Genomic DNA, 27,767 nt, shown 5'->3' on the forward strand with positions numbered 1-27,767 from the left:
ATTTTCCTACATGCTGACAGCATGGTTTTACTGTGTTTTTTCCGTGGCAGGGGATTCATTGCTTTCAGCAGATTTCTCAGAAGGATCACTGACCCCAAAAATATAATGAAATGTTGCTATTCAGCAAGTTAACATACTTACCAAAGGCGCAGCCAGTTTATACTGGAGGGTTCACCCTAAAGGCACATGGCTTGTTACTGGGGGAAGTAAGGATACACCCTTACACATACAGCCTATCCCCAGACCCAGCTAGAGGGCCACCAGAGACCCACAGGGCACTTGGTCCATGTAGCGCTTGGCCCACCCTCTTGTCACTGAGTCACCTGTCTCCCCGAGTACTCGGGGGCCCTGAGCCTCTCAAGGGTAAACGACTGTCTCGCCCACTATTGTATTTCCAGCGCCCAGCACCCGGCTGGCAGGGCAGGTGGAAGACGAAAGACGTCCCACATGACACAGCCCCCTCTCTTCCAGATTCTGGAGAACACCCCAGAAAATCACGTAGACCACTCCTCTCTGAAGCTGGCCCTCGAGCGGGCAGAGGAGCTCTGCTCGCAAGTTAATGAAGGAGTTCGGGAGAAGGAAAATTCAGACCGACTGGAGTGGATCCAGACTCACGTGCAGTGTGAAGGTCTCACGGAGGTGAGGCCTGTGGGGCTGAGCTGGGTGCCGCCAGGCAGGCTCTGGGTGGGGAACCAGGTTCGTGCCTTCCCCTAGTGTAGACAGTCTGTGCCTCAGCTCAGCCCATGCAGACTCACCATCCTGCCCATTCTTGGGTTGTCATCTTCCTTTCTCATAAAGAGAGATGTTTTGAGTTCTTTGAATTCAGCCAGGAGAATCAGTATTCTGTGGTTTTGTAAGTAATTATTTTCACTGTGCCAGTTTGAACTTTGAAGAGAAAAATGTAAGGATCTTCTGTGTAAAAGTGAATGATTACAGCCACATTCCCACCTAGAAAGTCTACCGCACCTCCCTCAGGTCCAGGGCGCTGGCCTCGCCAGGGGTGCTGGGAGTTACAAAGTGACAGTTTCTTTCTCTTTAAGCAACTTGTTTTCAACTCCCTCACCAACTGCCTGGGACCCCGCAAGCTCCTGCACAGCGGAAAGCTGTACAAGACCAAGAGCAACAAGGAGCTGCACGGGTTCCTCTTCAATGACTTCCTGCTTCTCACCTACATGGTCAAGCAGTTTGCTGTTTCCTCGAGCTCCGAGAAACTTTTCAGCTCTAAGTCCAACGCTCAATTCAAAATGTATAAAATGGTAAGTGTCACGTTCCTGGCAGTAGCATCAAGAGCACAACGAGGTGTTTACTTTAAGGACCTCCTTCCCAGCCTGAGCCTTTCCTGTCCTCATGGGACTCTCTCCACCTGCCTCCAGACGGCTCACGCTTCCTTTGTCACTTCCCAGGGAAGAAGCCTAGTGTGGCTGGGCCTTCACTGCCCTCTGACAGCCACCAGCTGGATTCCAGCTTCCTTCGCAGCAAACACGATGTGTGATCCCACCTCCGTCCACATTCAGCATCGGGTCTCTCCATAAAACCAAGGCTGACGGGAAGGGTCAAGTGTCAGTGCCTGGAGGAGAGACCCTGTCACGTGAGCTGTCAAAGACACTCGGTGCTCCTGTCCCCACTTTAGTAACATCTGATCTACCCTAGATATTTACTTTCATGAAACAGAGGCAGTTTCTTTTCTCCTAAGTAAAGGACTCTGGAAGCTAGACCCCTCTACTTCTCAACAAGGCTCTTCAGAACAGACAATTCTGGACGTAGGTGGGTGGAGTGTTCTGACCCATTTCACAGCCTGTGTTTTGGCCCTAATTCTTTCAGCCCATTTTCCTGAATGAAGCCTTGGTGAAACTGCCCACAGACCCTTCCAGCGATGAGCCTGTCTTCCACATTTCTCACATTGACCGGGTCTACACCCTCCGAACAGACAACATTAATGAGAGGTCAGTCCTGACCACGTGTGACCTGCCTTGAGGCCTAGGAGAAAGCCTGACCTCTCCCTCCGCCATAAACCCACCTCCAGCCCGTGCTCACACCCTACTAATTCCCCCTCCACCACAGTCCCACTGGCAGGCCTTGGTTTAGACGTGCCAGGTTACCGCAAACGCCTCTAACACACTTCCCTGCTTCCAGCCTCTCCTCGGGATCTTCTGAAGTGGGAGAGCCAACACCTCCCTTCCTACTGCAATCCCTCAGGGACAGTCTGTGCTCCTTCGCCTGCTCTCTGAGGCCGTCCCGTGCCTCTGGGTCTCAGTCCCATCCCTGCACTCCCGCCGGATTGTCTGCCCTCCCCCACTGCCCTCTGCATGGGTGCCTTCCTCCCTCCCTGCCTGGCCAGCTACGCGTCCTCTGTCCTCTGGGTGTAGCTCCTCCTCCGCTGTGTGCACAGCTCTCTGCAATAGAACCTGTCATTTGTCGTGCTGAGCTGCCATTGCATCTTCCATCTCTGTGCGCCCAGCACCTGACAAGTGCTTGGTGCCGTCAAGAACTTTCTAGAAATTCTCAGCTTGATCCTCAATTAGCAAACAAGTCCTTCAGTTGAATTACTGTGAAGTCTATGATTGGGAACTTCTCAAAGCCAAGGTTAGCGAGCACAGAGCTCTGGGGCTCCTGGTGGAGCTGTGAGACGTGTGCGAAGTCTGCCCGATGGCACTCTCTGCCCCTCCTCCAGGACGGCCTGGGTCCAGAAGATCAAGGCGGCATCTGAGCAGTACATCGACACCGAAAAGAAGAAACGGGAGAAGGCTTATCAAGGTAGTCGCGGGGGGGGTGCCTGGGAGGGTTGGAACCAGCCACCAGGGGGCCCTGGGCGGGGTCCCAGCTTCAGGGCACAGGCTGCTGCTTCTGCAGTGAGGGGATAAACGGGGACAGCCTGAAAGACCAGACTTGCCGCGAGCGAGCTCCGCAGAGCCCGCTCGGCCTCCCACAGCCGTTTCAAACCTCCTGGGGGCCTCCCTGAGCCCCCCCCCCACTGTCCCCTACATAGACGGGGGTCATCCAGTGCGAGCCCTGGGACCTCGCTTCTCTCTGTGGCAAGGTCTCTGTCCCTCCTCCCCACACACACTCTTCACTCCTGTTTCCAGGAAGAGGGGTCTGTCCTTTGCATAACCAGCCCGGCCTCTGCTTGGTCCATTTTGCTCCATCAAACTTCACTTCTACAGCCCGTTTCCCCTCAGCTCCTCCCCCACCCAGCCTCTACCCCACCCCTCCTCCAGGTCCAGCCAGCCTCCTCCCAGCACTGGGTCCGGGACCCTACACTCAGAGCCTTTCACTCCGCTTGCTGTCCCATCACTCTGTGCGAATGGCTTGCTCACACGACGTCAGTGACCACCCCCAACAACTTGGCTTGCTTTCCCCAACAGCAGGAAATTGAGGCCCCTCCCTCCCCCGGACCCCATGACACCCCTGAGGGTCCTTGTACCATCAGATCTTCTTTCATCATCTCTTTCCTAGCTCTGCTTCCTCCCACCCTACCCCGAGAGTTCTGAGCCTCCCTCCCTCATGTCACCCCAGCTTCAGTGGTCACGGCTGGCCTGCTGTCCCTGCAGCCCCTGCTCTCCAGAAACACCTGCACCACCACTCCTGTTGGATTAACCTCTTTCCAGAAGTAGCTCCTCCCGAGAATCTCAGTGGACAGTAGTATTGTCCTTGGGCGCACACTGGAAATGTGCTCTCTGACCATCCCCATCCCCCGCATCTCTAGACAGTTGCAGAGTCCTGCATAGATTTTCTCCATGGTTCTCTTCCCCATTTGCATAGCTCTGTCCTCTCCTGGTGGCACAGCCCTATTAAGACCCTCCAGTCTCCCACCAGGCTATGGCACGAGGCCCCTCCCTGACCAGTCCTCCCACTTAGGTTCCTGGCTGCTGGAGTTGCAGCTCTTTATGTTTTTTTATTCAGGTTTCCCTTATTTTGTTATATACTCCTGAAAGGTATAGGTAAATTGGCTTTTGCTAATTGAATCTTATTTTAATGGTACTTTAAAGGCATGTTATTGAAAAATCAATGATTGAATCTTTTCAGAAAGCATATAATGATCTCTTAATTGGTCGAAGATAAATCTAAGTTTTTCTTTACACCTTTATCTGTACATATTGTTATGCACTTTCCACGTGTTCCATTCTTTAGACCTTTATTACTTAACTCTGTGCCAGGCCCTGTGCTAGGCTTAACTGGGCCCACAAAATGAATATGGCCCAGCCCTGCCTTCAAGGGGAACTGAATGCCAGTGCCTGCTGGGCCGGTGGGCACATAGGAGGGGTGGGCCACTTCTCACAGAGAAGGTTCTACTTGCCCTGAGCTTTGAAAAGTCAGTAGCTCACCAAGCAGCTTTTGTTAGTTTTTAAACCCCTAAGGGCAAACCCTGCTTAACTTTATAGTTACCAAGATAATCTGAGTTCACTAACTCATTTCTCTCCATATTAAAAGTGTTTCTGAGTACCTCCTTAAATAAGGTCTTAAGTAAAAGTTTATAAGCTAAAGTGTTTACATGTAATTGGAATTATGGTGAGTGGTTAAGAAAGTAGACTTTGAGGACTTCCCTGGTGGTCCAGTCCACTTGCACTGCAGGGGGCACGGGTTCAGTCCCTGGTTGGGGAACTAAGATCCCACATGCCACGCAGCACAGCCAAAAAAAATAATAATTAAAAATAAATTCTAAAAAAAGAAAGTGGACTTTGGTATCTGATGTGTTTTTGACCTTGCCGTTTTAGAAGCTCTGTGACATAAGCACGTTATAGTCATTTCTAAGACTCAGTTTTCTCATATATGACAATGGCAGTTATAAAGAGCTACGTTGTAAATGTGCAGTTTAAGTATTATAACTTATGTAAAAGTCGATCACATGCCTAACACAAAGTATCCAATAAATGTTAGCTGCTTTTAAGTGCTGAATGAGTATAATGTATGGTGATGTTATTACTATTACTACTTGCTAGGCAGTTGAGGGGTTAATACAAGGATGAATAAACAGTCTGTGCTCTGCCATGGCCCCTCCTGACAGAGGGGATGGACTGACACAGAAGTTCAGACCCAGCCGGCTGTGTGTGGGATGCACAGAGGAGGGAGGGGATCCAGGAGGTGAGATTGGACCTGCATGTTGAAGGATGTGTAGGATGCTGATAGGCAGAGATGGTGGCGAGGTACCCTAGCAGGCGACACAGCCTGGGCAAAGTCACAGAGCAGCCAGATGCTGCCAGGCCCAGTTCAGTGGCACGTGAGGCTGGGGAGTGCTGGGGTTGGTCAGAAAGACAGGACTGAGTATCTACAGCTTAGCGTCATCGCTCTGCTGTCTGCATTCTCAGAGGAGAAATTAACATCACTAGTCTTCCTCTTTTGTAGCTCGCTCTCAAAAGTCTTCAGGCATCGGGCGTCTGATGGTGCACGTCATTGAAGCTACAGAACTAAAAGCCTGTAAACCAAATGGTAAATGCTTCTTTCCTTCAACTGGTGTGGTAACTACCCTGCTCTTTGCTGATGACTCTTCTGAACATTGAGTAACGGGACACTTTTTAAAAGTATTTCCAGTGCCACTAAAATGGTTATTGGACCAAAATTATTATCACTCTAGTTTCCCAATAAATACCGATGCCTCCTTCCTCAGTGCTTCTGAGTGGAGAAAGCAGGAAGCAAGCTGCACTGACACATGCTCATGGGGAGCAGCCCTGGCATTCGAGCCCACACAGTCCCTCCCCAGGTTTATGATGCTGTCAGCACTGGGAACAGAGACCCAGACCCTCAGGCAGTGACCCCTGCGGCCATGGTCTATAGAGAAACATCTGTGTAGATCCTGCTTCTGCTCGAAGAAGGCCCTATTGTCACATGCCACATGTATATTGGTTTGTTTTTGTTCAGGAAAGAGCAATCCATACTGTGAAATCAGCATGGGCTCCCAGAGCTACACCACCAGAACCCTTCAGGACACACTCAATCCCAAGTGGAATTTTAACTGCCAGTTCTTTATTAAGGATCTTTATCAGGATGTGCTGTGTCTTACCATGTTCGACAGAGACCAGTTTTCACCAGATGGTAAAGTATAACTCTGGGGGGTGGGGGCGGGGATATGAAGTTTTCCCCCCATACTCTAGGATCTGGGGTCTGGAAGCCGGGTGCTCAGCCTTGTTTTCACCCCAAGACACCTAAGGGCAGTGACACAGGCCATGGTCCTCAGCAGCTCTCAGTGGCTGCAGGGGGGATACCTTCTCAGAGGAAAGGGGGGGTGGCCTCAGGTGTGTTTCAGGTCTTTGACCCCAGTCACCCCTGCTTACCTAATGGAAACGCTGTGCTCCTGGCACCTACTGAATGGGTGAGCCATTCCCTGACCAAAGAGGCTTGGATTCCCAGCAGTTTGAGTTTCCCTCACACAAATCCCTTGTTCTGCATGCATCCATCCATTCACAGTATCCAACAGCCATTAACCAAAAGAAGTTACTTGTTTTGAATTTGAAAGTTTTATGAATCCTGTTTCAGACACTCCTTCTGTGATTAATAGTTTTTTAAGTTTTTTAAAGAAGACTTTTGACTCTCACTTGTCTATTCACCAGATTTCCTGGGTCGCACTGAAGTTCCAGTGGCAAAAATTCGAACAGAACAGGAAAGCAAAGGCCCTACAACCCGCCGACTGCTGCTGCATGAGGTCCCCACCGGGGAGGTCTGGGTCCGCTTTGACCTGCAGCTTTTTGAGCAAAAAACTCTCCTGTAGGGGCCTTAGGGATCTGCCCACTAGGCTGGGGCTGGAGAAGATAGCCGGTGCTGCCCCTGAGCTGGCGGAGCGTCGCGCCGCTTCATCCATCACAAGGCCACGCATGCTGGGGCCTCTATTTTATCGCACACTAAATCGCTAGCAATCTATGCAAACATGACCTTCCCTATAAATAAACCAAACCCCATAGCACAGTGCCTTGTATTAGTGTTAACATGTTCGGCTGTGTTTAGATGCCAGGATTTCCATTTTCAGGGCTATAAAAAGTATTATGTGGAAATGAGGCATCAGACCACCAGACGTTACCACTTGGTTGAATGTGTCCACTGTGGGTGGTTTGGGTGACGCTGTAACCATTTCACACCACGTGACCTCCGCTGGGTCACAGCCACTCAGGAGGTGAAGGACTGGGAAGAAATGCAGCCTCAGCGTGGGAACAGCCTGATTACGGAAATAGTGTCCACTTGTGCACTGAATAAAAACAGAAACTTGATCATTTTACTCCTGATTAGATTTTATCATTCTCTGCTGAGACAATATAGTTTGAAATCTAAGGGGGAAAGCTTGATTTACTTTAAATACTGTGAACTCTAATGATGCAGAAAATATTTTTCAACGTTAATTTTCTGAAGTATAAATTATTTATGTAAATTCCTTGTTTTTGCATATGTCATAGGACATGCATCTTTTAAGCTTTATCATTGCCAATATGTACAGAAAGAGAATAAAAATATAAATTTATGAATGTAACTTCAAAGCTTGACTGATTTACTTTCTATGTGAAAGGCTTTTAAAAGGTAATTTCAGGGGCTGCTTGTAATGAATCCAAATCTCCTTTCTGCAACAGTGAGAAAAACCAAGGACAGAATGTGGCGGGGGAGTAGTCAGTCAGGAGACCCTAGAGCCTCGTCTTGACTGCCATTGACTTGCTCTGTGACTCTGGTCACTTTACCTACTGTTTCTGGGGCTTGGTTTCTTTGATGGCTAGAATGGATGATCTCTGTGGGAGCTAGAGCGTTCCCTTTTGAGTGCCTCTGTTTGCCTAGCTGAGTAGACCCTCAGGGGTAACGTAGCCATGAAGAAAATGCACAAGTATTAAAGATCATCAGCAGGTCCCTCAGCCCCTCCAGCTCCAGAAGCACCTGTCTCCCTCCCCCTGCCCCCATGCTGTCAGAGACACATCCACACCTGTCAGAGCTGTTTACTCAGCCTCTGGATTTTGAAATGTGAACTCTGTCTTGAACACTGATAAAAATAAGGTCTTTCTTACACACTAAATCCCTGGGTTAATGAGTACAACTGGGAAAAGATCTGCCTTTTGGAAGGAATCACACAGGCTACAGAAGCCCTGATTTCTCAGGGAGCAAGTGTTCTCTAGCAGCTATAAGGAAGGATTCAAATGTCCCCACACCAGAGCCCCTGTTTCTGCCTAAACATAATCACTGGACAAAGAAAAACTGGAAAACAATTCAGAATATTCAAGGAAAAAAAATCCATCATTCCAGGTATTGATCCTGGGCACTGATGGGCTAAAACACAGACCTAAAAGAAATACGCCCCAGTGTCAAAGGAAGAGACGCTCAATATCTGAACCCAGACAATTAAGAATGTTGCTCAATTTAGGGAAAGTCTGGCTGCTCAGGCTCAGCCGCACTGAGCAAAGCAAACTGCTGATCTTCTACAGGGTTCTGAGACTCGAGCTGTGTTGGTTATGGAGGCAGGTGTGGGCTGATGTTCACAAGTCTGCCTCTGACCAGCTGACTTTCAAAGCATACAGCTGCCACTGATGGGTCAGGCAGGCTTAAAACCAGTCCTGGGGTTACCTGTGACCATAGCTATAGGATAATCCTTTCCTGGGACTGTGGGACTTCCTCACTGGGACGAACTGCGGCTAGTGCCATGTCTCCATGTCTAGATATGTTAGCGTTCTTGTGGGACTTAGGACAGAGGAGCCTGCAAGAGGTGAGTCAGACAACTGTGAAGTTACAGAGGATAGTTAATGGCAGTACTTCCAGCAACTCCAGTCACCCCCTTTGATGGAGGAACATGGCACTGCTCCTTAAGAAGTCACATTCTCTCCTGACAAAAACGGTAGCCTGATTTTCTGAAGGGCGAGGAAGGGACTACCTTACACTACCTACCCCTCCAGGGGAAAGACTGAGTGGCTGGAGGAGAGCCCAGCAAGCCCCTCCCGTGCTCTTCAGGATCAGGGTGCCCAGGCGGGCAAGCCGGACAGCTCCACGCTCTGAAAGGGGACCCAAATTCTGAGCAGTCTAACATCACAAAGTCAGAGTGGCTTCGAGGAGATCGAGTGCCCTGGTGAATGACCATGTGCTTTGGCACCAGAGGGACTGGACGTGGGATAGAGAACACCGCCACTTTCAAACCGTGCAGCTGACCTGGAGCGAGTTAGCAAACCTCTGAGCTTTGTGTAATGGAAGGTGATAATACTACCTTGCTGGGAAATTTTTTAAATGAATACACAGTACCTCACGCAGTTCCCGATTCACAAGGGAGAGCTCAATAAACAGTAACTTATTATTTGGATATTCCTCAATTTAGGGAAAGTCTGGCTGGTCAGGCTGAGCTGCATTGAGCAAAGCAAACTGATCTTCTATTTCTTTCTTCTGTTTTTCCATTTCTGGAGAGAAAAAATGTTGGCAGCGTTTTAACTGTTGTAGAGACACTGCAAAGTAAAGGTCAGCAAAGCTTTGTTACAAACGGCCCCTTATGGGGCACAGTTCCGGGGGCGGCCAGGTGCCGCCCCAGGACCTCTGCTGTCATCACTCTTCTTTCCACGGGCTGTGACCTCCGCCTCTGCTGGCCTTCCCCAGCTACCCAGGATCTGCGTCTGTGCCATCTGGTTCCTAAAACCTATTGACAGAAGAGCTGAGTGTAGGGTGGGGAAGAGGGGCTCACGGGACAGGGAGGAACTTCCCGGCTGATTCCAACTGACACTCATCTTCCGGGCAGCTTCCCAGCCAGCCCTCCCCTCACCTTACCCTCACTCTATCTGGGGTCTGCACCTCTCAGACAGGGCTTCCCGTGTCTCTGGACTCCACACAGCACTAACTTTCTGTGGTGTGGCAGAGATGACCAGCTGTCCGTGAAACGCCAGCTCTCCCTGCCACTGTGCTCTGAGCAGCAGGGACTACTCTTCCCAGCACCCCCTGCCCCCTGCAGTTAGGGGCCGCCTTGTGACTTGGTCCTGGGGGCCCCCCTACACCCCCAGGCCAGACGTCCTCCATGACCTCTTCCCTTTTCAGGTTGACAGGAATGAATTCCTGGGGCAAGCTTGGCAGCCAGGTGCTGGAGATGAGAAACGTTCCTACAGCCAGGCGCCCTAAAGACTGCATGGAAGAGGGACGGCCTGCCAACCTGCTGACCCACCAGCTCTGGTACAGGAGCAAAAAATAAACTTCCAGTGTACGTAACCCACGCTCCACTTTTTGATCTCTTGGGAGTAACAGTTAGGCTGCCCTACCGTAAGGGCCTGGCTGAACACAGTCACGTTCAAACCTGACTGAGGGGCTGGCTCCCCGTGCTCTCAGATAGAATCACGCTCAGAGGTAACTTACCACATAAGAGGCATCCGTTTCTCTCTGGACAGACAGGAGAACAACGGGATTGGGTAGGAGTTGGGTCACAAAATACCTATCTAACAAGGTTTTCAAGCTAGAGAAAAGGACAGCCCCTCGCGCTTTGTGTGTGGTGGAGGGAAGGAGCCACGCTGGTGAGTGAAAGAAGAGATGCAAAAATCTACAGTTCGCACAGAACGGCAGGAAGCTACTACCTACCAAGTGCCCGAAGCCCTCCCTAGAAGCGTCCTAACCCTCAGGCTTCAGGGTATACAGGTTGTGGGAGAGAGGATGGAAGGGGAAATAAACCGTGAGCTGTCAGCTGTACCAACCGGGGTGTGAGCTCTAGGTAGGAAATCTGTGCATGGAAATTTCCTGCATGTAAAGGCCTTTCACATAAACTATCATTTTGCCCTAATTTTTTTTTTTAGTATAAATTTCATTTCAAAAGATTCCCACCTGTTGTGACCAAACTATGGAGAACAAAATTTTTGGTCTGGTTTGGATTTAATAAGCAGTAAATGGTAGGAAAATGGCAGGAGAGCAAAAACTCAGAAAAAAAGAGCTGAGGATATCTTAGAGGGAAGATCCCCTCTGGCCAGGTTTTCTCTCACCTTATGAAGGGCACAATCTGTCCCCCAGAAGTGGGGTCCGGGGTCCCACAATCTCCTGAGTGTCTTCACCCAAGGCTCTCCTGCTAAAGGGTGCCTGTCCATGCAGCAGTACTGAGCCCAGAAGAGACTCCACCACTTCTTCTGCATGAAATAAATCCTCCTGCCTCCTCTTTCTCACTCCCTTCTTTGGCTACTACTGCCTGTTCTGCCCTCAGAGTCTGTCTGAAAGGAAGGGGTTTGTCAATGGATTCTGGACCCTGTCTGCTATCTGTCGGATGTTACACAACTCTGCCATCCGAGCCCTGTTCCCCCCAGATCTCTGCTCACCAGACTCTTCTTTTCATGCTTTTTACTCTCCTGGCCAAGCTTCGAGGAATAAAACTGCCTTTCAGAAACAGTCTGACTTAGGTCACTAGTCGTTTTCTCTTTATCAGGCGGATATTTCTCTTCTGCACAGACAAGCTTTTCAGGACTGCAAAGAAAAGTAGAAAAAATTTATCTTAATTCAGTATAAACAGAATTGTACCATTCAATAACTGTCTGAAAATTAAGTTAATGAACTCAATACTCACTTTATGAAAAAGAGAGACTGAGAAAACATCACTTTGTGGCCGTCAATCAGTCTGCCCCACCCACACCTCTGCTGATGCCACTCTTAGGCAGTAAGTCATGTGACCTTCTCAGGCTGTGGCTGAGGCACCTGACCCAGAGCCTCAGTCCCTAGAGTTGTAATTGGGACAGAGGGGCTCCAGGCAGCTTTAGAGGGCTCAGACCAGAAAGGCAGGACCAGGGCATCCATTTTCCAGGACATGCACAAGAAAGCAGAGAAAGAGAAAGGAAGCAGGTTCACAAAGAGAAGCTATGACGAATGCCACATAGTCCCAAGGAGGAAAGGACCGGCCTCGTGGTCCCTCAAGTGGCCTGGCTATCTTCCTGACTGCTATGGTCTGAATGTTTGTGTCCCCCCAAAATTCAGATGTTGAAACACAACCCCCAATGTGATGTTATTAGGAGGTGAGGTGAGGTGTTTGGGAGGTGATTAGGTCATGAGGGCAGAGACCTCATAAATGGGATTAGTGACCTTATAAAACAGGCCTAAGAGAGTTCCCTCACCCCTTCCACAGTGTCAACCAGAAAGCAGGTCCTTACCAGACACTGAATCTGCTGGCACCTTGATCTTGGACTTCCCTGCCTCCACAACTGAGAGAAATATATTTCTGTCATTTATAAGCCACCCAGTCTCGTATCCTGTTATAGCAGCCTGAACAGACAGAGACACTGACTGTGGCTTCCATGACAGACTGATGCTTTCTAACATACCCAGCCCCCCTTGCCTTTTTTTTTTTTAACTTGACAAGGACTCTGCTTTTTGTAATCAAACTGTCTCTAACATAGCCACCTTGCTCTTAAGTCCTTTTCTTACTTTACTGAACAGCCACCTGAGGCACCTCCAGGAGTGTCCTCTCAGAATGTTTCCCAGGGCTGTTTCCACTCCTGCCCTGGGAAGCATAGGCCTATCTAGAGAAATCACCTCCTCCTTCATTCCTCCATTCCTTCCTTCCTTCCTTCATCCCACAAGCATTTACTCATCATACAATGTTCCAGCTAAGTGCTGGAAGCACCAAGATAAGTTAGCAGCCCCTGCCCTCAAGGGGCTTGCTGCAGAGGCAAGAGGCAAATGGGGGAGTAGAGGTACTTCATCGTGTGATAATCCTCTCAAGTGCTGACTTGACCCAGATATTTCTGTGCTTTAGTATATTTCTTTTCTTTAGGGAGTGGGGATTTTTTAGAAGAAGCCAGAAAAGGTGGCAGGACTCAGAGGGCACCTTATGTGCTATGTTGAGTCTGGACATTATTGGAAGGGTTATGTGAAGCTACTGAAGGGTTTTCTGTTGGGGAGGGTTGATCACCTCAAAAAGATGGAAAGGTAGAGAGTCCATCAGAAGAGACAGACCCAAGCGCAGAATACCAGTTACGGAGCTATGACTGTCTATAAAGGCTGAGGAGCCAGAGAAGGCAGATGAGGAAATAAAGCAATATAAAGTCTTTGTCTTGCTAGGAGATGGGGAGTTATATAATTATTGACATTTAAATAAAAATATTTGTTAAAACTGATAAAGAAACCATGAAACCAGAAATAGAACATAAAACTTCCAAATCACAAGAAAACAAAGTAGTGTTGTTCATTCCAGCAAAACTCAGGATGGGGGATAAAAAGGAAACACCAAGAAAACACAACAGGGCTTTTTCTTTCTTTTCTTTCTCTCTCTCTCTTTCTTTCTCTCTTTTATTTTTTTTTTAATAGAATTTATAAGTCTGCATAGACTGACACTCCTGCTGCAAAAACTAGAGAAAAATAAAAAGAATTCACCTCCTTCCGGCCCCACAAAATTCATATTTTAAAGTCTTTGGACAGCAGTGTAAACAATTCCAGAGAGGAAAGAGCCCTTCCAGAATGAGCTGGCAATCTCTGACTACTTTGTCCCCTGGGAGCTTTGGCCAACATCAGGTAGCAGGGACTGACTCCTCCATGCCCCCGGCATACCTCTGGTGGATCTTTCCTCCCAGGTCTGGTGCTGTCCTTGAAAGTGAGTAGTCAACCTTGTTCTGAACACTACCCCACCCTGCGGAGGGGGGAGTCAAACCAGGGCACTTGAAATAGGTCCCCTCAGGCCCTGAATATAGACAGCCTTCCCCAAAACCCATCTGAAAAAGAACCAAATAAAATGTTAGAACTATAAAAATAAAACAATTGAAAATAAGAACTCAGTGGGTGGGTTTAACAACAGATTATTAGACACAGTTGAAGAGATAATTAGTAAAAATACTTAGTATCAAATATGGGGCAACAAAAAGGATGGGAAATACACAAGAAAGGGTAAGAGACAGGGATTACAATGAGAAAATCTAAAATATGTTTAACTGGAGTACCAGAAAGAAAGTAGAGAATATGGCAGAGGTAACCATCAAAGAGAAAATGAATGAGAACTTCCCAGAACTGACTGAAGATATCACTTTACAGATACAAAAAGACCCATGAATCCTGAGTAGGATAAATAAAAAGAAATCCGCATCTAGAAACATCATGGAAAACTACTAAAATCAAAGACAACAAGAAAATCTTAAAGGCATCCAGAGAAAAAAATAATTATCTTCAAAGGAACAACGGTAGGATGGGCAATTGAAAGAGCAAAAGACAGGGGGATATAATATGTGTTGAAAGAAAATATCTGCCAACCTAACATTCTTAACCTTCTTAATCCTGTGAGAACAGCCTTTAAGAATGAAAGTAAAATCTTGAAATGGCTACATACTGTGTGATTCCAACTATATGACATTCTGTAAAAGGCAAAACTATAGACACAGCAAAAAGACCTTTACCTGCATTTGTTACGAGTTTTGCTTCCCACAGGCCTTGCAGAAGCTGTGGGCTGCTCTTTTGGAACCACCCTGTGGAGACTGAAAGTCAGCTGGGGCAATCTGGCATACTGCCTGGCCTTCTCTAGTTCTTTAAATTCTTTTAAGGTACATCGTTTTCCTACAGGAAGATAAAAATCTAAATCAACACTCTTAAAGTCAACTCCAGTCACTCTTGGGGTAGGAAATCACTTGACAATTGAAGTCTCTAAAGACAAAGCCCCATGATCACAAGTACCCGTCTTATACTGAAAAATAGCCCTCCGCTCTTCATCCAACTCTTGCTGTCTTCTAAACAGAGGATCACAGAACGGTGGGACCGTAACCTGCGAGAACATGACTCTTTGAGGACGCAAGTACAATTTGTATTAAGCATTTTAAATCTGTCTGAAGCATTCGAGTGTGGCCTTACTCTATACCAACTCGGCTGAGAATAAGGACCCAGGAATAATGTCATACAGAGCAAGGGAAGCGTAAATGCCACCTGCCTCACACTAGGATATTTCACTGAGCCTTAAGTGGCTGAATGGAGCAAGGGCCACCCAAAGAGAAGACACATACTCCTGTTCAGAGTTCTACAGTATCACTGCATCAGTCAACAAATATCTGCTAATGCCACTGCGTGCTGCAACCCAGCAAGGTCCTGTCCTTGGGGATCTCTCAGTCTAGAACAGACAAGTCATAGACAACGACCACCTTGTCATGAGAGGCATCAGCTCGGGTGCTTTAGGAGCACAAGGCAGAGCCCTAAGCCGGCTTGGGAGGAAAAGCGCCCCCTTGGGGGCTGACCACTGGTCTCTAAGGGCCCGTGAGAACCGCGGGGCAGGAGAACATCAGTGTGCTGAGGGTCAGGGACCAGCTACAGAGGTCGTGGAGGAAGGTGATTTTCTCCTCCCCCCCCATCCTAAGTATAGGCTTTAGACAGAAGGACTATTTCCCCTTGCTTACTTCCCCACACACTTGACCTTGACCCAATGCTATTTGCAAGGACAACATCCACTGAATGAGGAGACAGCATAATGACTGCCCAACACAATACAGTGAGTCCCCCAGAGCCAAAAGAACCTTCCTATCTTCACAACCACGATCTGCCTTGGTTTTCGGGAGAAGCAAAATAAACCACTTTTCTCTTCAGAGCCACACACGTTTTTTTAATGAATAGTATTATCAGATGGTCACTTTTGCTACACAGGAGTAAAAAACCTGAAACCTACATCTCAAAATTTTAACGCCTATATTGTTGGTTTAAAATGTGAAGACTCATTACAAGTTCAACTACTGGCTCCGTGGGCGGCCTTTCTTGCATCCCTTCTTTCACCTCCCCTAGAAAGGAGCTCTCCCTGCGCTGGTTCTGTGACACTCTCATCACACTCACTGTCCACTTATCTTCCCCTACCTTCTGGGCTTCCAGTTTGCTGAATATGAGTGGGTGGATGAATGAATGAATGGACGAATTATCACACACATGCAAGTGCCTTTTTCACAATGTCAATTCCCAAGTAGTCGAAATTACTTTGGGTTCCTAATCTAAAACTCAGAGGAAATGCTTTTGTGAATTTTTTTTTAATGAATGCAGAATAACTATGAGACTTCTAAAGTGACCAGGTTTTCCCCAACCCCAGAGCTTCTAAGAATAAACAGGTAAACGTAAGAAACTTACTTACCTTTCCATAATTTGAGTCCTTTTTTGTCATATAAAAAGGCTTGTATACTTCAGGATCATAAGTCTCCAAATATAATTTCCTTTTAAAAAAAAAAAGTACACTTAAGAGCAAAGCATTACATTTAAACGTGCTTTAGTATATTTCTTGTTTTTGCAAGATTCAAAAAAGCCAAATACTTTATTCCATTTCTTATATAAAATCATAGATTCAAAGGGTTGGAAGAAATCTCAGAAGTAATTGAGATTGCAGTGAGAGTCCACCACCTTCTGGGAGAAGTAATCATCCAGCTTTAGTCTCATGTCATCCACTAGCCTTGTTTGAGAACCTTCTGCTCCATTTGGCAGGTACTCTCTTGGTCATTCTAACCACCAGAAAGCTTGTCCTTAAGACAGAGCTGAAGTCTGCCTTGTCACTGCCAGTTCTCCCTGTGAAGCAACACAAAACACAACTTACTCTTCACCCACATGTCAGCCTTTTACAGTATGTACTTAAAGGTTTCATTTCCTCTTGTATCATCTCTGCCTTGGGCTAAATATGCTGTATTTCTTTCCACTTTTCCTCCTGTGAAGTGTTGTCCAGCTCCACCCTCTTCTAAAGGTTCTGTAACTGGTGACTATCCCCAAGTGGACAGGTTGGGCCTGATGCTTCCCACTCAAAGCACCGCCTCTCAATACAGCCTAAGAACTCAGATGGTTTCTTGGAAGCCAGCTCACATGGCTGACTCACACTGAATTTACTGTCATTTTAAATCACTTGGACTTCAACACATGGCTTTTCTAAGGCATGGCTTCCCCATCCTACACTTGTGTGACCACATTTCTGGGCATACTTGTAAGACGTTGCACTTTGGTTTCAAAGTGACCTGGATTCAACCTTGAGCTCTGTCTCTTAGGGCATTTAGGAAGAAGTAGTTAACATACACGTCCAGAAATTTTGCTCAGTAAATATACCTAAATGCTCTAACATTCCAGTCAAACTACTCTAGATCTCTGCTAAATAACTCGAAATTTAGGTGGGCCTTAATGTCAAAAGAGGGTCCTGATCTCAAAGTTAAAATAGAAAAATCTTCCATAGAAGAAGCCAAAATTTTGTTCTTGTTTTGTAAAACCAAATTGAATAAAAGAGGGTATAAACTGGTGATCCCTTCACTTCATGGTTGACTAACTCAACAGCCATGGAAACCACTTCTCCTTTGCCCACAACCTATTAGAGAGATTGGAAAGGCACACACTCTTTCCTGGCTCTGCTTTTAGCTAGGACTTGGGGTGTGACCCAGTTATGGCCAAAGAGACCTGAGGGGAAATCTGCTAGGAGCTTCTGGGGACTCTTTTTGCTTCCTGATCACAAAGGATGAGATGAGGTGTAAGAAAAGGACCCCCTGGCATCATTTCTCACCCTTTCTTCCTGCCTTGAACACAGACCTAATACCTGGAGCTGTAAGCAACCAAATGTGCTTTCAAATGTGAGGGTGACAGGCAGAAACTGAAAATATTCAGGATAGCAGAATAGAACAACAGGAAAAAACCTGGATAATTAACGACATTGTTATGCCTCCAGAACCCACCATGAGACCACCTATCCCTCTATTTCTTATTAACCAATAAATGTTCTTATGGTTTAAGCCACTGTTATTCTATTAACATTTACCTAGAAGCATTCCTGATAAATCTAGTTCCAAATCAACACTTCTATTCCCTCTACCTGGAATTTCAGGTTTAAAAATGCAGTAGGTTGTATCACAGTTCCATGAATTCATCTTAGATACAAAAATAAATTTGAGACTCTTTGCATAAATAAAAATGCTGACCCAACTTTTCAAATAATGCTTCATTAGAAAAAAACTCTCATGGGATTTCCCTGGTGGTCCAGTGGTGAAGACTCCGTGCTTCCACTGCAGGGGGCACGGATTCCATCCCTAGCTGGGAAACTAAGATCCCACATACTACATGTCTTGTGGCATGGCCAAAATAAATACAATAAATAAAAATAAAAACCCCATGCTCCAGTGATTCTAAAGCTGCCAAAAAAAAAAAAATCTCATACGGTTTTATTTGTGTGCTTTAAAAAATATTCAGGATTCTTTTGTTTTTTCCAACCCTTTATATGAAATTACTTTTTCCATAATTCTCTGCTGAAGAGGCTTTGCAACATTTTCAGTCCATTTTTTATGTAACAACTCTTTTCTTCTTTCCTTAAAAACATCCAGATGCTGAAAATACGTATCCAATCTCTAAGGAAGTGATACAAACAAGGAAAACAAATTATTAAGAAGTTTTCCAGGCTTCCCTGGTGGCGCAGTGGTTGAGAGTCCGCCTGCCGATGCAGGGGACACGGGTTTGTGCCCTGGTCCGGGAAGATCCCACATGCCGCGGAGCGGCTGCGCCCCTGAGCCATGGCTGCTGAGCCTGCGCGTCCGGAGCCTGTTGCTCCGCAACGGGAGAGACCACAACAGTGAGAGGCCCGCGTATCGAAACAAACAAAAAAAAAAACAACTGAATTTTGGGCTTCCCTGGTGGTGCAGTGGTTTAGAGTCCGCCTGCCGATGCAGCGGATAGGGGTTCGAGCCCTGGTCTGGGAGGATCCCACATGCCGCGGAGCAACTGGGCCCGTGAGCCACAACTGCTGAGCCCACATGCCACAACTACTGAGCCCGCGTGCCACAATTACTCAAGCCGACGTGCCCAGAGCCCGTGCTCCGCAACAAGAGAAGCCGCCACAATGAGAAGCCCATGTGCCGCGATGAAGAGTAGCCCCCGCTCGCCACAACTAGAGAAAGCCCGTGTGCAGCAACAGAGACCCAGCTCAGCCAAAAAAATAAATTAATTAAATAAATTTATTTTTTAAAAAAGATGTTTTCCATTTATTTTCATTTGAATAAGCGGGGCGGTGGGGGGGAACACTTGTTCCCACTCCTCAGCTCTCAGCACATTCAGGATGCAAAGTCATAGAATAAGGTATTTGAAGAACAGTATAAATTTCAGAAAGAGAACCTGAGAGCACAGAGCAGAAAGAACCCATGAACAGTTCTACACCACAACTGTGCCTCCAGATTAAACCACATCCAAACCACTAACTCAGAAAACTCCTGCTTCTTTTTAAGAATTCAAAGAATTCCCTGGTCACCATTCCATGTCTCCAGCCTTCATCATCAGTAAAGACTGTGATAAAAGTGGTAGAAGAAAAAGAGCCTAGACTTGCATCAGCACCTCTCTCTCTTTTATAAAGGAGGGTAAACCCACCTACCTCTTTTGATGCTCAAATGAGAATATATGTAAACTTCCTTTATAAATTATAAGCCACAGTACAAACATTAACGTATTATACACCAAATTTCAATCCCTCTCATTGAGATGAAAACGTCCTTAAATTTATTAATTCCATAGTGATGATCACTACTGATTGGTCATTATCCTTAAATACTAATTCATCTCTTGTGGCTTTACATATTCCCACTGTGATGTAGGAACATATGAGAGAGAGGTAGATTTTAGGAAAGAATTTCTATTCAGTAACAGGACAAAGACAGGGAGCAGTTAGAACAATCTCTCAGATCCCTTAAGGATAGATCTGGGACTCCCAACCTCTTAGTGATTCTGCAAGGAGATGGCACAATCTCAGATCTACGTAGTTTGACTGGGTGATTCAGAGGAGGTTCATTCTCCCAGAAAAATGAATCTCTCTGACATGGTAACATCCTCTTGGCCACACTGCTCTGTATCACTCTTGCTTACCTAGAACACACTTGGAATCCACTCTCTGTAGCCAACTCTTACCTTCGCAACATAATTTTCTCTAAATAATATCATGTATACAGCTTCATCAATGTCTTCTCTAGCCAATGCCTAAAATTACAGAATTAAATATTAGCATTTAGATCCTGAAGAAACAAACCAGTGACAAAATACAGTGTATTTTACCAATAGTTTGAGTGTAAATCTAACATCTGTACCTCAAAACATATTTTGTAACTTTTTATTATGGAAATTTTCAAACACAATTCTCCACGAACCCATCACCCAGGTTCACCAATGATCAACTCAGAGTCGATCTTATTTCATCCAAATCCCTACTCACTCCCCTGCCCCCCACCCAGATTATTTTGAATCAAATCCCTTACATCACACCATTATTTTTAAAGTACCAAGAAAGTTTACTAATTAAAGGGATCCTCTATAAAATGAAGCCTCTTTATAGGCAGTCTGTAGGTGTGTTTTAAAAGCCCTTGAAGTTTCCTGACTTCTGCTAGGTCTCTTTATAAGTTAAAACCTATTTATAAGTCAAAACTACAGAAGTTTGATTTAGTTCAACGGGTCCAGAGCCAATTAGCTGGGAACTCCTGGCTGAGGACCAAGATGGTCTTACATCTAGGGACTTGCTGTTTCCATTATGAGCTTGGGTAAAGCTGATGCACTTAAATCCTTACTTTAGGGCTTTTCATTTGGATCACTATGAACTGATCTTCCAGCTTTTACTCTTACAGAACTAAGTAGGGACAAGTGGAAAGGCAATAAAAATTCAGCATCTGGAAGAGAAATTCTGTTACCTAAAAGAATTATCTAGTGTAAAGTGATACAGGTTCTTAAAACTATGTTATTCAATCTCTGGCTCATCTTTCAGTTCTGCCACAACGAGTGCATCAAAATAAACTAAACCTCAAACTCAAATACCAAATCTGTGAATAAGAGAAATCTCAAAACGGACAGTTGTATTTTTACCAGTATATTTAACAGCTTCACATGAAATCTAAAATGATATTCAGACAGCTAACTAGGGTCTTCTCCAAATTACAACCCTCTTGATAATATAAACAGACTCTTGCTTTAAAATAAAACCTTCTTACACTTATTTTAAGATGGAAATTGAAAAATCATGTAAAACAATTAAATGTTTTCCCCTAATACAACACAAATTTAGAATAAATCAATCTATTTATCTGAAGTAGAAACATACACCGACAATCATCTTGAGAAATCACATTTTTTTAGCCATCCTATTAACATTATTAGCAAATGTTATACACACTATTGGTTGTATGTCAGATTTTTGAACCACCTTTTCTTCGTTTAAGGAAATAGTTTTTGAGAGCTCCTTCTTGGTGATTGTACGCCCACGCACACGCACGCACACACACACACACTCTCTCGCCACTCTTACTGCCACCACAGTAAAAGGGGTAAAACAGAAAAAATATCCTAGAGCTTCTCTCTATAAAATAATGAAACTTTATGAGAAAATCATTGCTTTACCAGACCCTGGAGTATCAAGAATTCACTGGCAAGCCCAGACCTGGCTTCCCCCGCCTCTCCCGCAGGGCAGCTCAGGGACTGCCGTTTACCCACAGCCCGCCCTGTTGCTGTCCTGATGCTGCAGTGACCACGGGGAAACACTACAACCACCCTGGGCCAAATGCGATCCCTGGCCATTCCCATTCGGCGAATTCTTTGAGAACCAAGTCTATGCCAGGCGCTGTTCTAGTTCTGGGGAAAACAACTGTGATTAAGACACAACAGATCCTAATTTCAAGGGATTCATGTCCCACCACCCAAAGGCGGCCCCCAAATGCCACATTATTTTACCTCCATCAAAACAATTGACTCGGGTTCTGGCCACTTTAATTGTTCTGGCCCAAAATGTTTACCATAGTTGGACATTTTCGTGGCAGCCATAAATAACAGAATCCCCGAAGGAAGAAAGAGTAAATTGAGGAGATAGGTGATTACAGTTGAAAAAGTGAGGTCTTTCAAATTCAGAAAGCAGTGTATCCTTGCTCTGCCACTTAGTAGACTCGGTAAGTAAAACAAACAAAAAATAAATCCTCGGGTCCCCTAAACCTGTTTCAAAAAGGGGGTGATTAGGCTCCCCGACCCGTAGCCTTAAGGACCCAATCAGGCAACGCCTCAGGGTCTTCCCGGGGCTGGGCCCCCCTGGGCCACACCGCCGAGGGGCCACCGTGGGTGGTCGCAGGCCTGGGCTGCCTTCTGCTCCCCACTTCGGGCTCTGCGCTTGGGGCGCTCCGGGGCCGGTGGCACGGTGACTCACTGTTCTGGGAGGGGAAGGGGAGCTCCTCTAAAAACAAATTAAAGCACTACGCTTAGACCCCAGCCCCTCTTCCCGCAAGCCCCCTACACCTCTCTCGACAGGGGGCGCAGAGAGGAAGGAGACGCCCCCACCCCACACCCCAGCCCCCGCTCGGGCTCGCCGCCACCCCGGCCCCTCCGCGTGACGTCCGCCAGGCCTTCAACCGTCCAATACGACACCACCCCAGGTTTTAGTTAAAAATATACATATATATAAATTTAGGTCATGTAAATTAATCCTAAAGAGAACTTACCATTTATCTGTATGATCCAGGGCAACAAGTAGAAGCGAGGATTGATTTTTAGTGCCCCTTTTGCCTAAGGAAAACAAAAGTCTCTCCTCCTATGCTCCAGGTCCTAAGTCTTCTGTGACTAGGAGTCAAACTCAACATGAGCCAGAGGGGTAATCAAAATGAATTTTTAAATTTTCTAAGGACTGTTGGAGAAACCTGGGGAGAATATGTGGGTGTGGATTTTAAGGGTGCCTGACAATTTAGGGAAAGAGCAAGTGAACTGAGATGGGTGCTAAGTAAGGCAGCTATTAGTATTTTTATTGTATCTTTCAGGCAACATTTCTTAACTCCTGGGGAAATACATTTGCAATAACTGTCAATATACAGCACTGTCATTTCTTAATGATCATACAGACACTGGACTCAAAGATGAAGTTTATTGCAGATGCTCTTCTTAGACACAGAACAATTCTTGAGCGCCTTTCTTGCTCCTCATCCTGAATGATTCCTGCTGGCAGATGGCTTCCTTTGAAGCAGCCTTCTTTTGTGTCCTCTTTTACCAGCCAAGGCTCAGGGTGTGTGCTCCTTGGTTGCTAAAATCTTTTGAAAATGACAGAAAAGTGTAATTGATACAGGGATGAGGGGCTTACAAGAGCAGAAAGAATTCCTCTGCTTTAGCTGAGCTGATCTCCCTGAAACCTAGCCCTCCTGTTGGCGCTAAGTGACTTGGAGGCAGGGTCCCCACCTAAAGCTCCTGACTCAGCCTCTCCTCACTCTATCTGGATTCAGAAACAAGGAGCTTCCGGGACAGAGCCAACCCTATTATAGGTGGGGTAGAGCACTGATGTGTGATATAATTTGAGGGACCCCTATGGTCCTGCTTTCTGATGTCAATATGCCTGGAGTGCTAATTTACACTAGGATTATTGTGATTTATAAAATACTAGGTTCCCTTCTTCCCTTCTCTTTTCAAACCTCTGAATCTCTGTCCAGCTTCACTATCAGCTGATGGATGACCTTCTGACTTATGTGAGAAAACGAATTAAACAGAAGTAAACAATCTTCCTTCACAAAATTCACCAAGCTGGTTTCATCTATGGCTATGCCCTCTGCCTTCCTTCCTCTTATAATGATGGATTGTCCTGACCTCAAGTCCTGGATCCTACCTCTCCACAGGTAAAGGAGGTGGGAGGGTGGAGGAATGGATGAGGTAGAGTATTTTAAGTAGAGAAGTCAGAGAAGGCTTCTCTGGAGAGATGATATTTGTGCAGAAGTCTGAGTGACCTGAGAAAATGAGACATGGAGAGATCTGGGGAAGGAGTGTTCCAGGCAGATGGACTGGCGGAGGCAAAAGCCTGAGATGGGGGTGAGGTTGGCGCGTTCACACAACAAGAAAAGGAACATAGTGAGCGTGGAAAGAAAGGCAGGTGATACAGGTGGGAGGAGGCAGGTGCCCAATCGTATAGGAGGTTAGAGGCCATGATAAGGAGTTAGAATAAAATTCAAAGTGTGAGGGGAAGCCATTAGAAGGTTTTGAGTAGGGGAGAATTCTGATCTAATTAACACTTTTAAAAGAATATGGTGCTGCATGGAGAACTGATTATACAGGGGCGAGAGCAGAAGCAGGAAAACGAGTTAGGAGGCTAATGCAATAGGCCAGGTAAGATCACAGAGGCTTGAACCAGTGGTAGTAGTGAAGAATTGAGAAGTGAACGAGCTAACAGAGCTCATTACCTATAAGACATGCGAACTGAGTGAAAGCAAGAAATAAAAAATGACTCCTAGACTTTTATACTGGGGGGCCTTTTTGGATTATAGTCCTGTTCACTGAACTAAGAGAAATTTGGCAGGAAGAGGGGCAGAGTGCAAAATTAAGACTAATCCTTGGGACTTCCCTGGTGGTCCAGTGGTTAAGACTCCGTGCTTCCACTTCAGGGGCCACGGATTCAATCCCTGGTAGGGGAACTAAGATCCCACATGCCATGTGGTGTGGCCAAAAAAAAAAGAATAATCCTGTTTGGGGCTGGTTATATCAAGAGACCCATAACCAGTACAGTACATAAGAATGGTGTGCAGGGTATGATTACAAAGCAACTTACTGTATTTTTTTCCCTCACTGTCCATTTAAACCTGTTTGGTTGGGTAATTCTCCAGCAACTTCCTGTTTTATTTTCCTCATTGCAATTACTAGCTCAAGTGATATATATTTGCCTGTTTATTGTCTGTCTCCCATCAAAATGTGAGCTCCTTGAGATCAGAGATTTATCTGTTTTGTTTACCTCTAGTCTCCAGCCTTTCAAACACTGCCTGGTTCAGAGAAGGTTCTTGTTAAAATTTGAGGAAGGAAGAAAGCAAGCAAGCACATGGGAGGATACTAAAACGTGACAGTAAAAGGAGTGAAACCACAAAATTAAATCTTAATACATTTACCGTGAGTTTAAAAAAAGTAGCCCCCTTATCCTTTAGGAGTGGGGAAACAGAGTCAGAAAAGAAGTATGATAGATTGACTGTAGACTCAGACAAACGAATCATTTCCCTATTGATTTCTAACTGGGAGATGGGGAGGATAGGCTGTGACTTCTCCTTCAAATCCACTCCTAACAGAAGCTACACTCCAGAGACTCGGGACACAGGGTGTAAAGAAGAGAACTGAAGGGAAGTGGCCCCTAGACTGGGAAGCAGTAGTCTAGCCTAGACAAGTCAAATGGCACCAAGTTGAACCAGAGTCACCTTAGGATGAGAAATCTGTGCTCTGTGAACAACTACATTCCTATACATTTTACATTTGGGGACTTTTACTTTTTAAACTTTACTACTTTAACTCAGTATATGGTCCTTTTGAAAATTTTTGCCTTTCTTGGCTAAATTAAGGGGAACAAAATTTGGGGCCTGGCTTGGGTGTGGTAACTGGTAAATGTGGTAGAGAGATGGTACAGATGGTGGAGCGATGGAAGGAGGGCAAAATCAGGAGAGGGAGCTAGGGAAATCCTACAGTCCACCTTCTAGAGGACATCTCTATTGTGCAGCTGCCAGGGGCAACTCTCTTCATTCCCTCTGAACCAAGGAAACCTGCCTCAGTTTCTTCTACTCACTCCCTTTTGGCAGGGGGAGAGGGTAGGGAGGGTGGCCCACTGCCTCCTGTCTTCCGGGAAGACTGCCATACAGAGAAGTTGTTCCCAGCAGCTCAGATTTTGGTATCAGCAATTGCTGCCTTGTGTATTACAAGATGGAGCTACACCAGCTCTCACCGCATCCTGGTCCTCATCCCTGTCTGCCTCCTAGATCAAGAAAGTTCAAGGAAGAAAAGTGCCTCTTTGGGACTTGGATTCTATCCTTCCTGATAACATAGAGGTTCTTTTTCCAGAAAGGATGACCCTGTGTTTCCAGAGGGAGGAACCAGAAAGGAAAAAATTCTCCTATCAACTCAATTGTAGCATTTAATATTTTATTTAAATTTGAAGCTGATAAGTTCTATATGAATTTACACATTTTTATGAAAAATAAACCCAAATAAATAGCATTACCTTGCTCTCGTAATATTTTCATCTGAAATTTCATTGCTGCTTAATCAAACAGCTGAGTGAGGGTTCTCTGGCATATATGACCCCCTCACAGAAGTGTCCACTGTGGCTTCCCTGGGAAGGTCTAACTCTACCAAAGACAAACATGCCTCTTCGACCTCGATGCTGTAATTGGTATGCTTCCCTAATTCATGGAAGAAAATATAATCTTCCTCCTTCCTCCAGGGGGAGCTCATGAGCTTAAGCCTCTAGTTTAAGTCCCTAGGTACTCCAACAATGCAATATTCTCCTTCATATCTGAGTCACACTCTGCTATAAAAGACATTAAAGGACAAAACCTCTCCTTTTATACAATATATAAAAATTAAATAGGATTAAGATGTTTATTATCCTAAAACCTGACTCATACAAATATGTATGAGACCATGGCAGTTACAGATTGCAGAGGAACTTATTACTCTTTTGGAGCCTAACAGAAAAGAGTGATGCTAAAGCATTCCATCTTTTAAGGATTTCAGCTACCAAGTGAATAGGGCTTAATTTCAATACTTCCTATTATCCCTCAACTTCAGCTCCCATTCAAAAAAGCAGCAAAGTGTTAAACCACACCTCAAAAACACTGAGAAGTCCACAATGGTGAGCACCATCTCTAACAGTTATCTGTTTCTACTTTAAATCACTAAAAAGACCCTCATGAGGCAACCAGTTGTTCTCTCTGCTGGACATGTCAGAATCAAGCATCTCTAAGAGCCCTCTGGCTTCTGCCACATTGTATTTATTCAACAAATTCTGAGTTTATTCAGAATGAGGAAAGGGAAACTACTGCAGCTTACTTTCGAGCTTTTTAGGAACACAAAACTAACTGTAAGCCAACCTCCTAAACATCATGTAAGCTCACTTATCTTCTGCCTTGCTAGGTTCTTTTTTTTATTATCATCAAGTTTTACTACGATATAATTTATGCACCATAAAATTCACCCATTTTAAATGCACAAATCAATGATTTTTAGTGTATCTCCAGAGTTGTGTAACCACCACCATGATCTAGTTTTAGAACATTTCTATCAGTCCAAAACCTCATGCTCACTTACAGTCACTCTCCATTCCCAACTCCAGCCCCAGGCAACCAATAATCAACTTCCTGTCTCTGTAGATTTGCTTTTGCTGAGCATTACACTTAAATATAAATAGAATAAAAATTGTGATTGTATTCTTTCACTGAGTATAATAGTTTTGAAGTTCATCCGTGTTGTATAGCAAGTGTAAGTACTTCTTTTCCTTTTAATTTCCAAATAATATTCCATGTATGGATGCACCACATTTTGTTTATCCATTCACCACTTTATGAACATCTGGGTGGTTTCCACTTTTGGGCTATTATGAATAATGGTGCCATGTACACCCACTCATACACAAGCCTTTATGTAGCCATATATTTCCATTTCTCCTGGACAGAAACCTAGGAGTTAAATTGCTGGTCACTTGGTAATTTAATGTTTAACTTTTTGAGAAACATACTGTTTTCCAAAGTTGCTGCACCATTTTACATTCCCTTCAACAATGTCTGAGGGGCATACACCCAGAGAAAATCATAATTCAAAAGAACATATGCACCCCAATGTTCACTGAAACACTATTTATAATAGCCAGGTCATGGAATTAACCTAACTGCCCAATGACAGACGAATGGATAAAGAAGATGTGGTACATATATACAATGGAATATTACTCCGCCATAAAAAGGAACAAAATTGGGTCATTTGTAGAGACGTGGATGGACCTAGAGTCTGTCATACAGAGTGAAGTCAGAAAGAGAAAAACAAATATCGAATATTAACACATATATGTGGAATCTATAAAAATGGTACAGATGAACCGGTTTGCAAGGCAGAAATTGAGACACAGATGTAGAGAGCAAACATATGGACACCAAGGGGGGAAAGTGTGTGCGTGGGGGGGGGGG

At 45.4% G+C, this 27,767-nt stretch overlaps 3 protein-coding genes across 8 annotated transcripts in view; 1 reads left to right on the top strand and 2 right to left on the bottom strand.

Annotated features, from left to right (window-relative positions):
• The window catches only part of ITSN2 (intersectin 2), a 160,217-nt gene extending 152,770 nt beyond the window's left edge, over positions 1-7,447 (top strand). For 3 of the 5 annotated variants that reach the window (XM_029231744.1, XM_029231743.1, XM_029231745.1), the window contains 7 exons: positions 472-639; positions 1,041-1,256; positions 1,822-1,943; positions 2,672-2,754; positions 5,341-5,424; positions 5,854-6,027; positions 6,543-7,447. In XM_029231744.1, coding sequence (XP_029087577.1) covers positions 472-639; positions 1,041-1,256; positions 1,822-1,943; positions 2,672-2,754; positions 5,341-5,424; positions 5,854-6,027; positions 6,543-6,700 — 1,005 coding nt within the window. In that variant the 3' untranslated portion in view covers positions 6,701-7,447. Of the gene's footprint in view, positions 1-471; positions 640-1,040; positions 1,257-1,403; positions 1,944-2,671; positions 2,755-5,340; positions 5,425-5,853; positions 6,028-6,542 lie in introns of those variants that run through there. The other 2 variants (XM_029231742.1, XR_003794872.1) reach the window with 2 other exon arrangements.
• FAM228A (family with sequence similarity 228 member A) lies at positions 6,015-22,105 on the bottom strand. The gene is made up of 6 exons (XM_029231633.1): positions 21,550-22,105; positions 19,747-19,815; positions 14,548-14,635; positions 14,278-14,430; positions 13,438-13,657; positions 6,015-11,364 (listed from the first exon to the last, which is right to left on the bottom strand). The coding sequence occupies exons 1-6, from the start codon at positions 21,637-21,639 to the stop codon at positions 11,157-11,159; spliced, it is 828 nt and encodes a 275-aa protein (XP_029087466.1). The 5' UTR covers positions 21,640-22,105; the 3' UTR covers positions 6,015-11,156.
• FAM228B (family with sequence similarity 228 member B) overlaps positions 16,405-27,767 on the bottom strand; it is a 41,233-nt gene continuing 29,870 nt past the window's right edge. The window contains exon 8 of one of the 2 annotated variants that reach the window (XM_029231749.1): positions 16,405-18,203. Coding sequence is in view for 1 of the 2 variants with exons in the window: in XM_029231748.1 (XP_029087581.1) it covers positions 22,877-22,883 (7 nt within the window). In the remaining variant the exon portion in view is untranslated. Of the gene's footprint in view, positions 18,204-22,583; positions 22,884-27,767 lie in introns of those variants that run through there. The other variant, XM_029231748.1, reaches the window with a different exon arrangement.

The sequence above is a fragment of the Monodon monoceros genome, unplaced genomic scaffold, assembly GCF_005190385.1.
Source record: "Monodon monoceros isolate NGI ecotype Baffin Bay Population unplaced genomic scaffold, NGI_Narwhal_1 Super_Scaffold_19, whole genome shotgun sequence".
NCBI lineage: Eukaryota > Metazoa > Chordata > Mammalia > Artiodactyla > Monodontidae > Monodon > Monodon monoceros.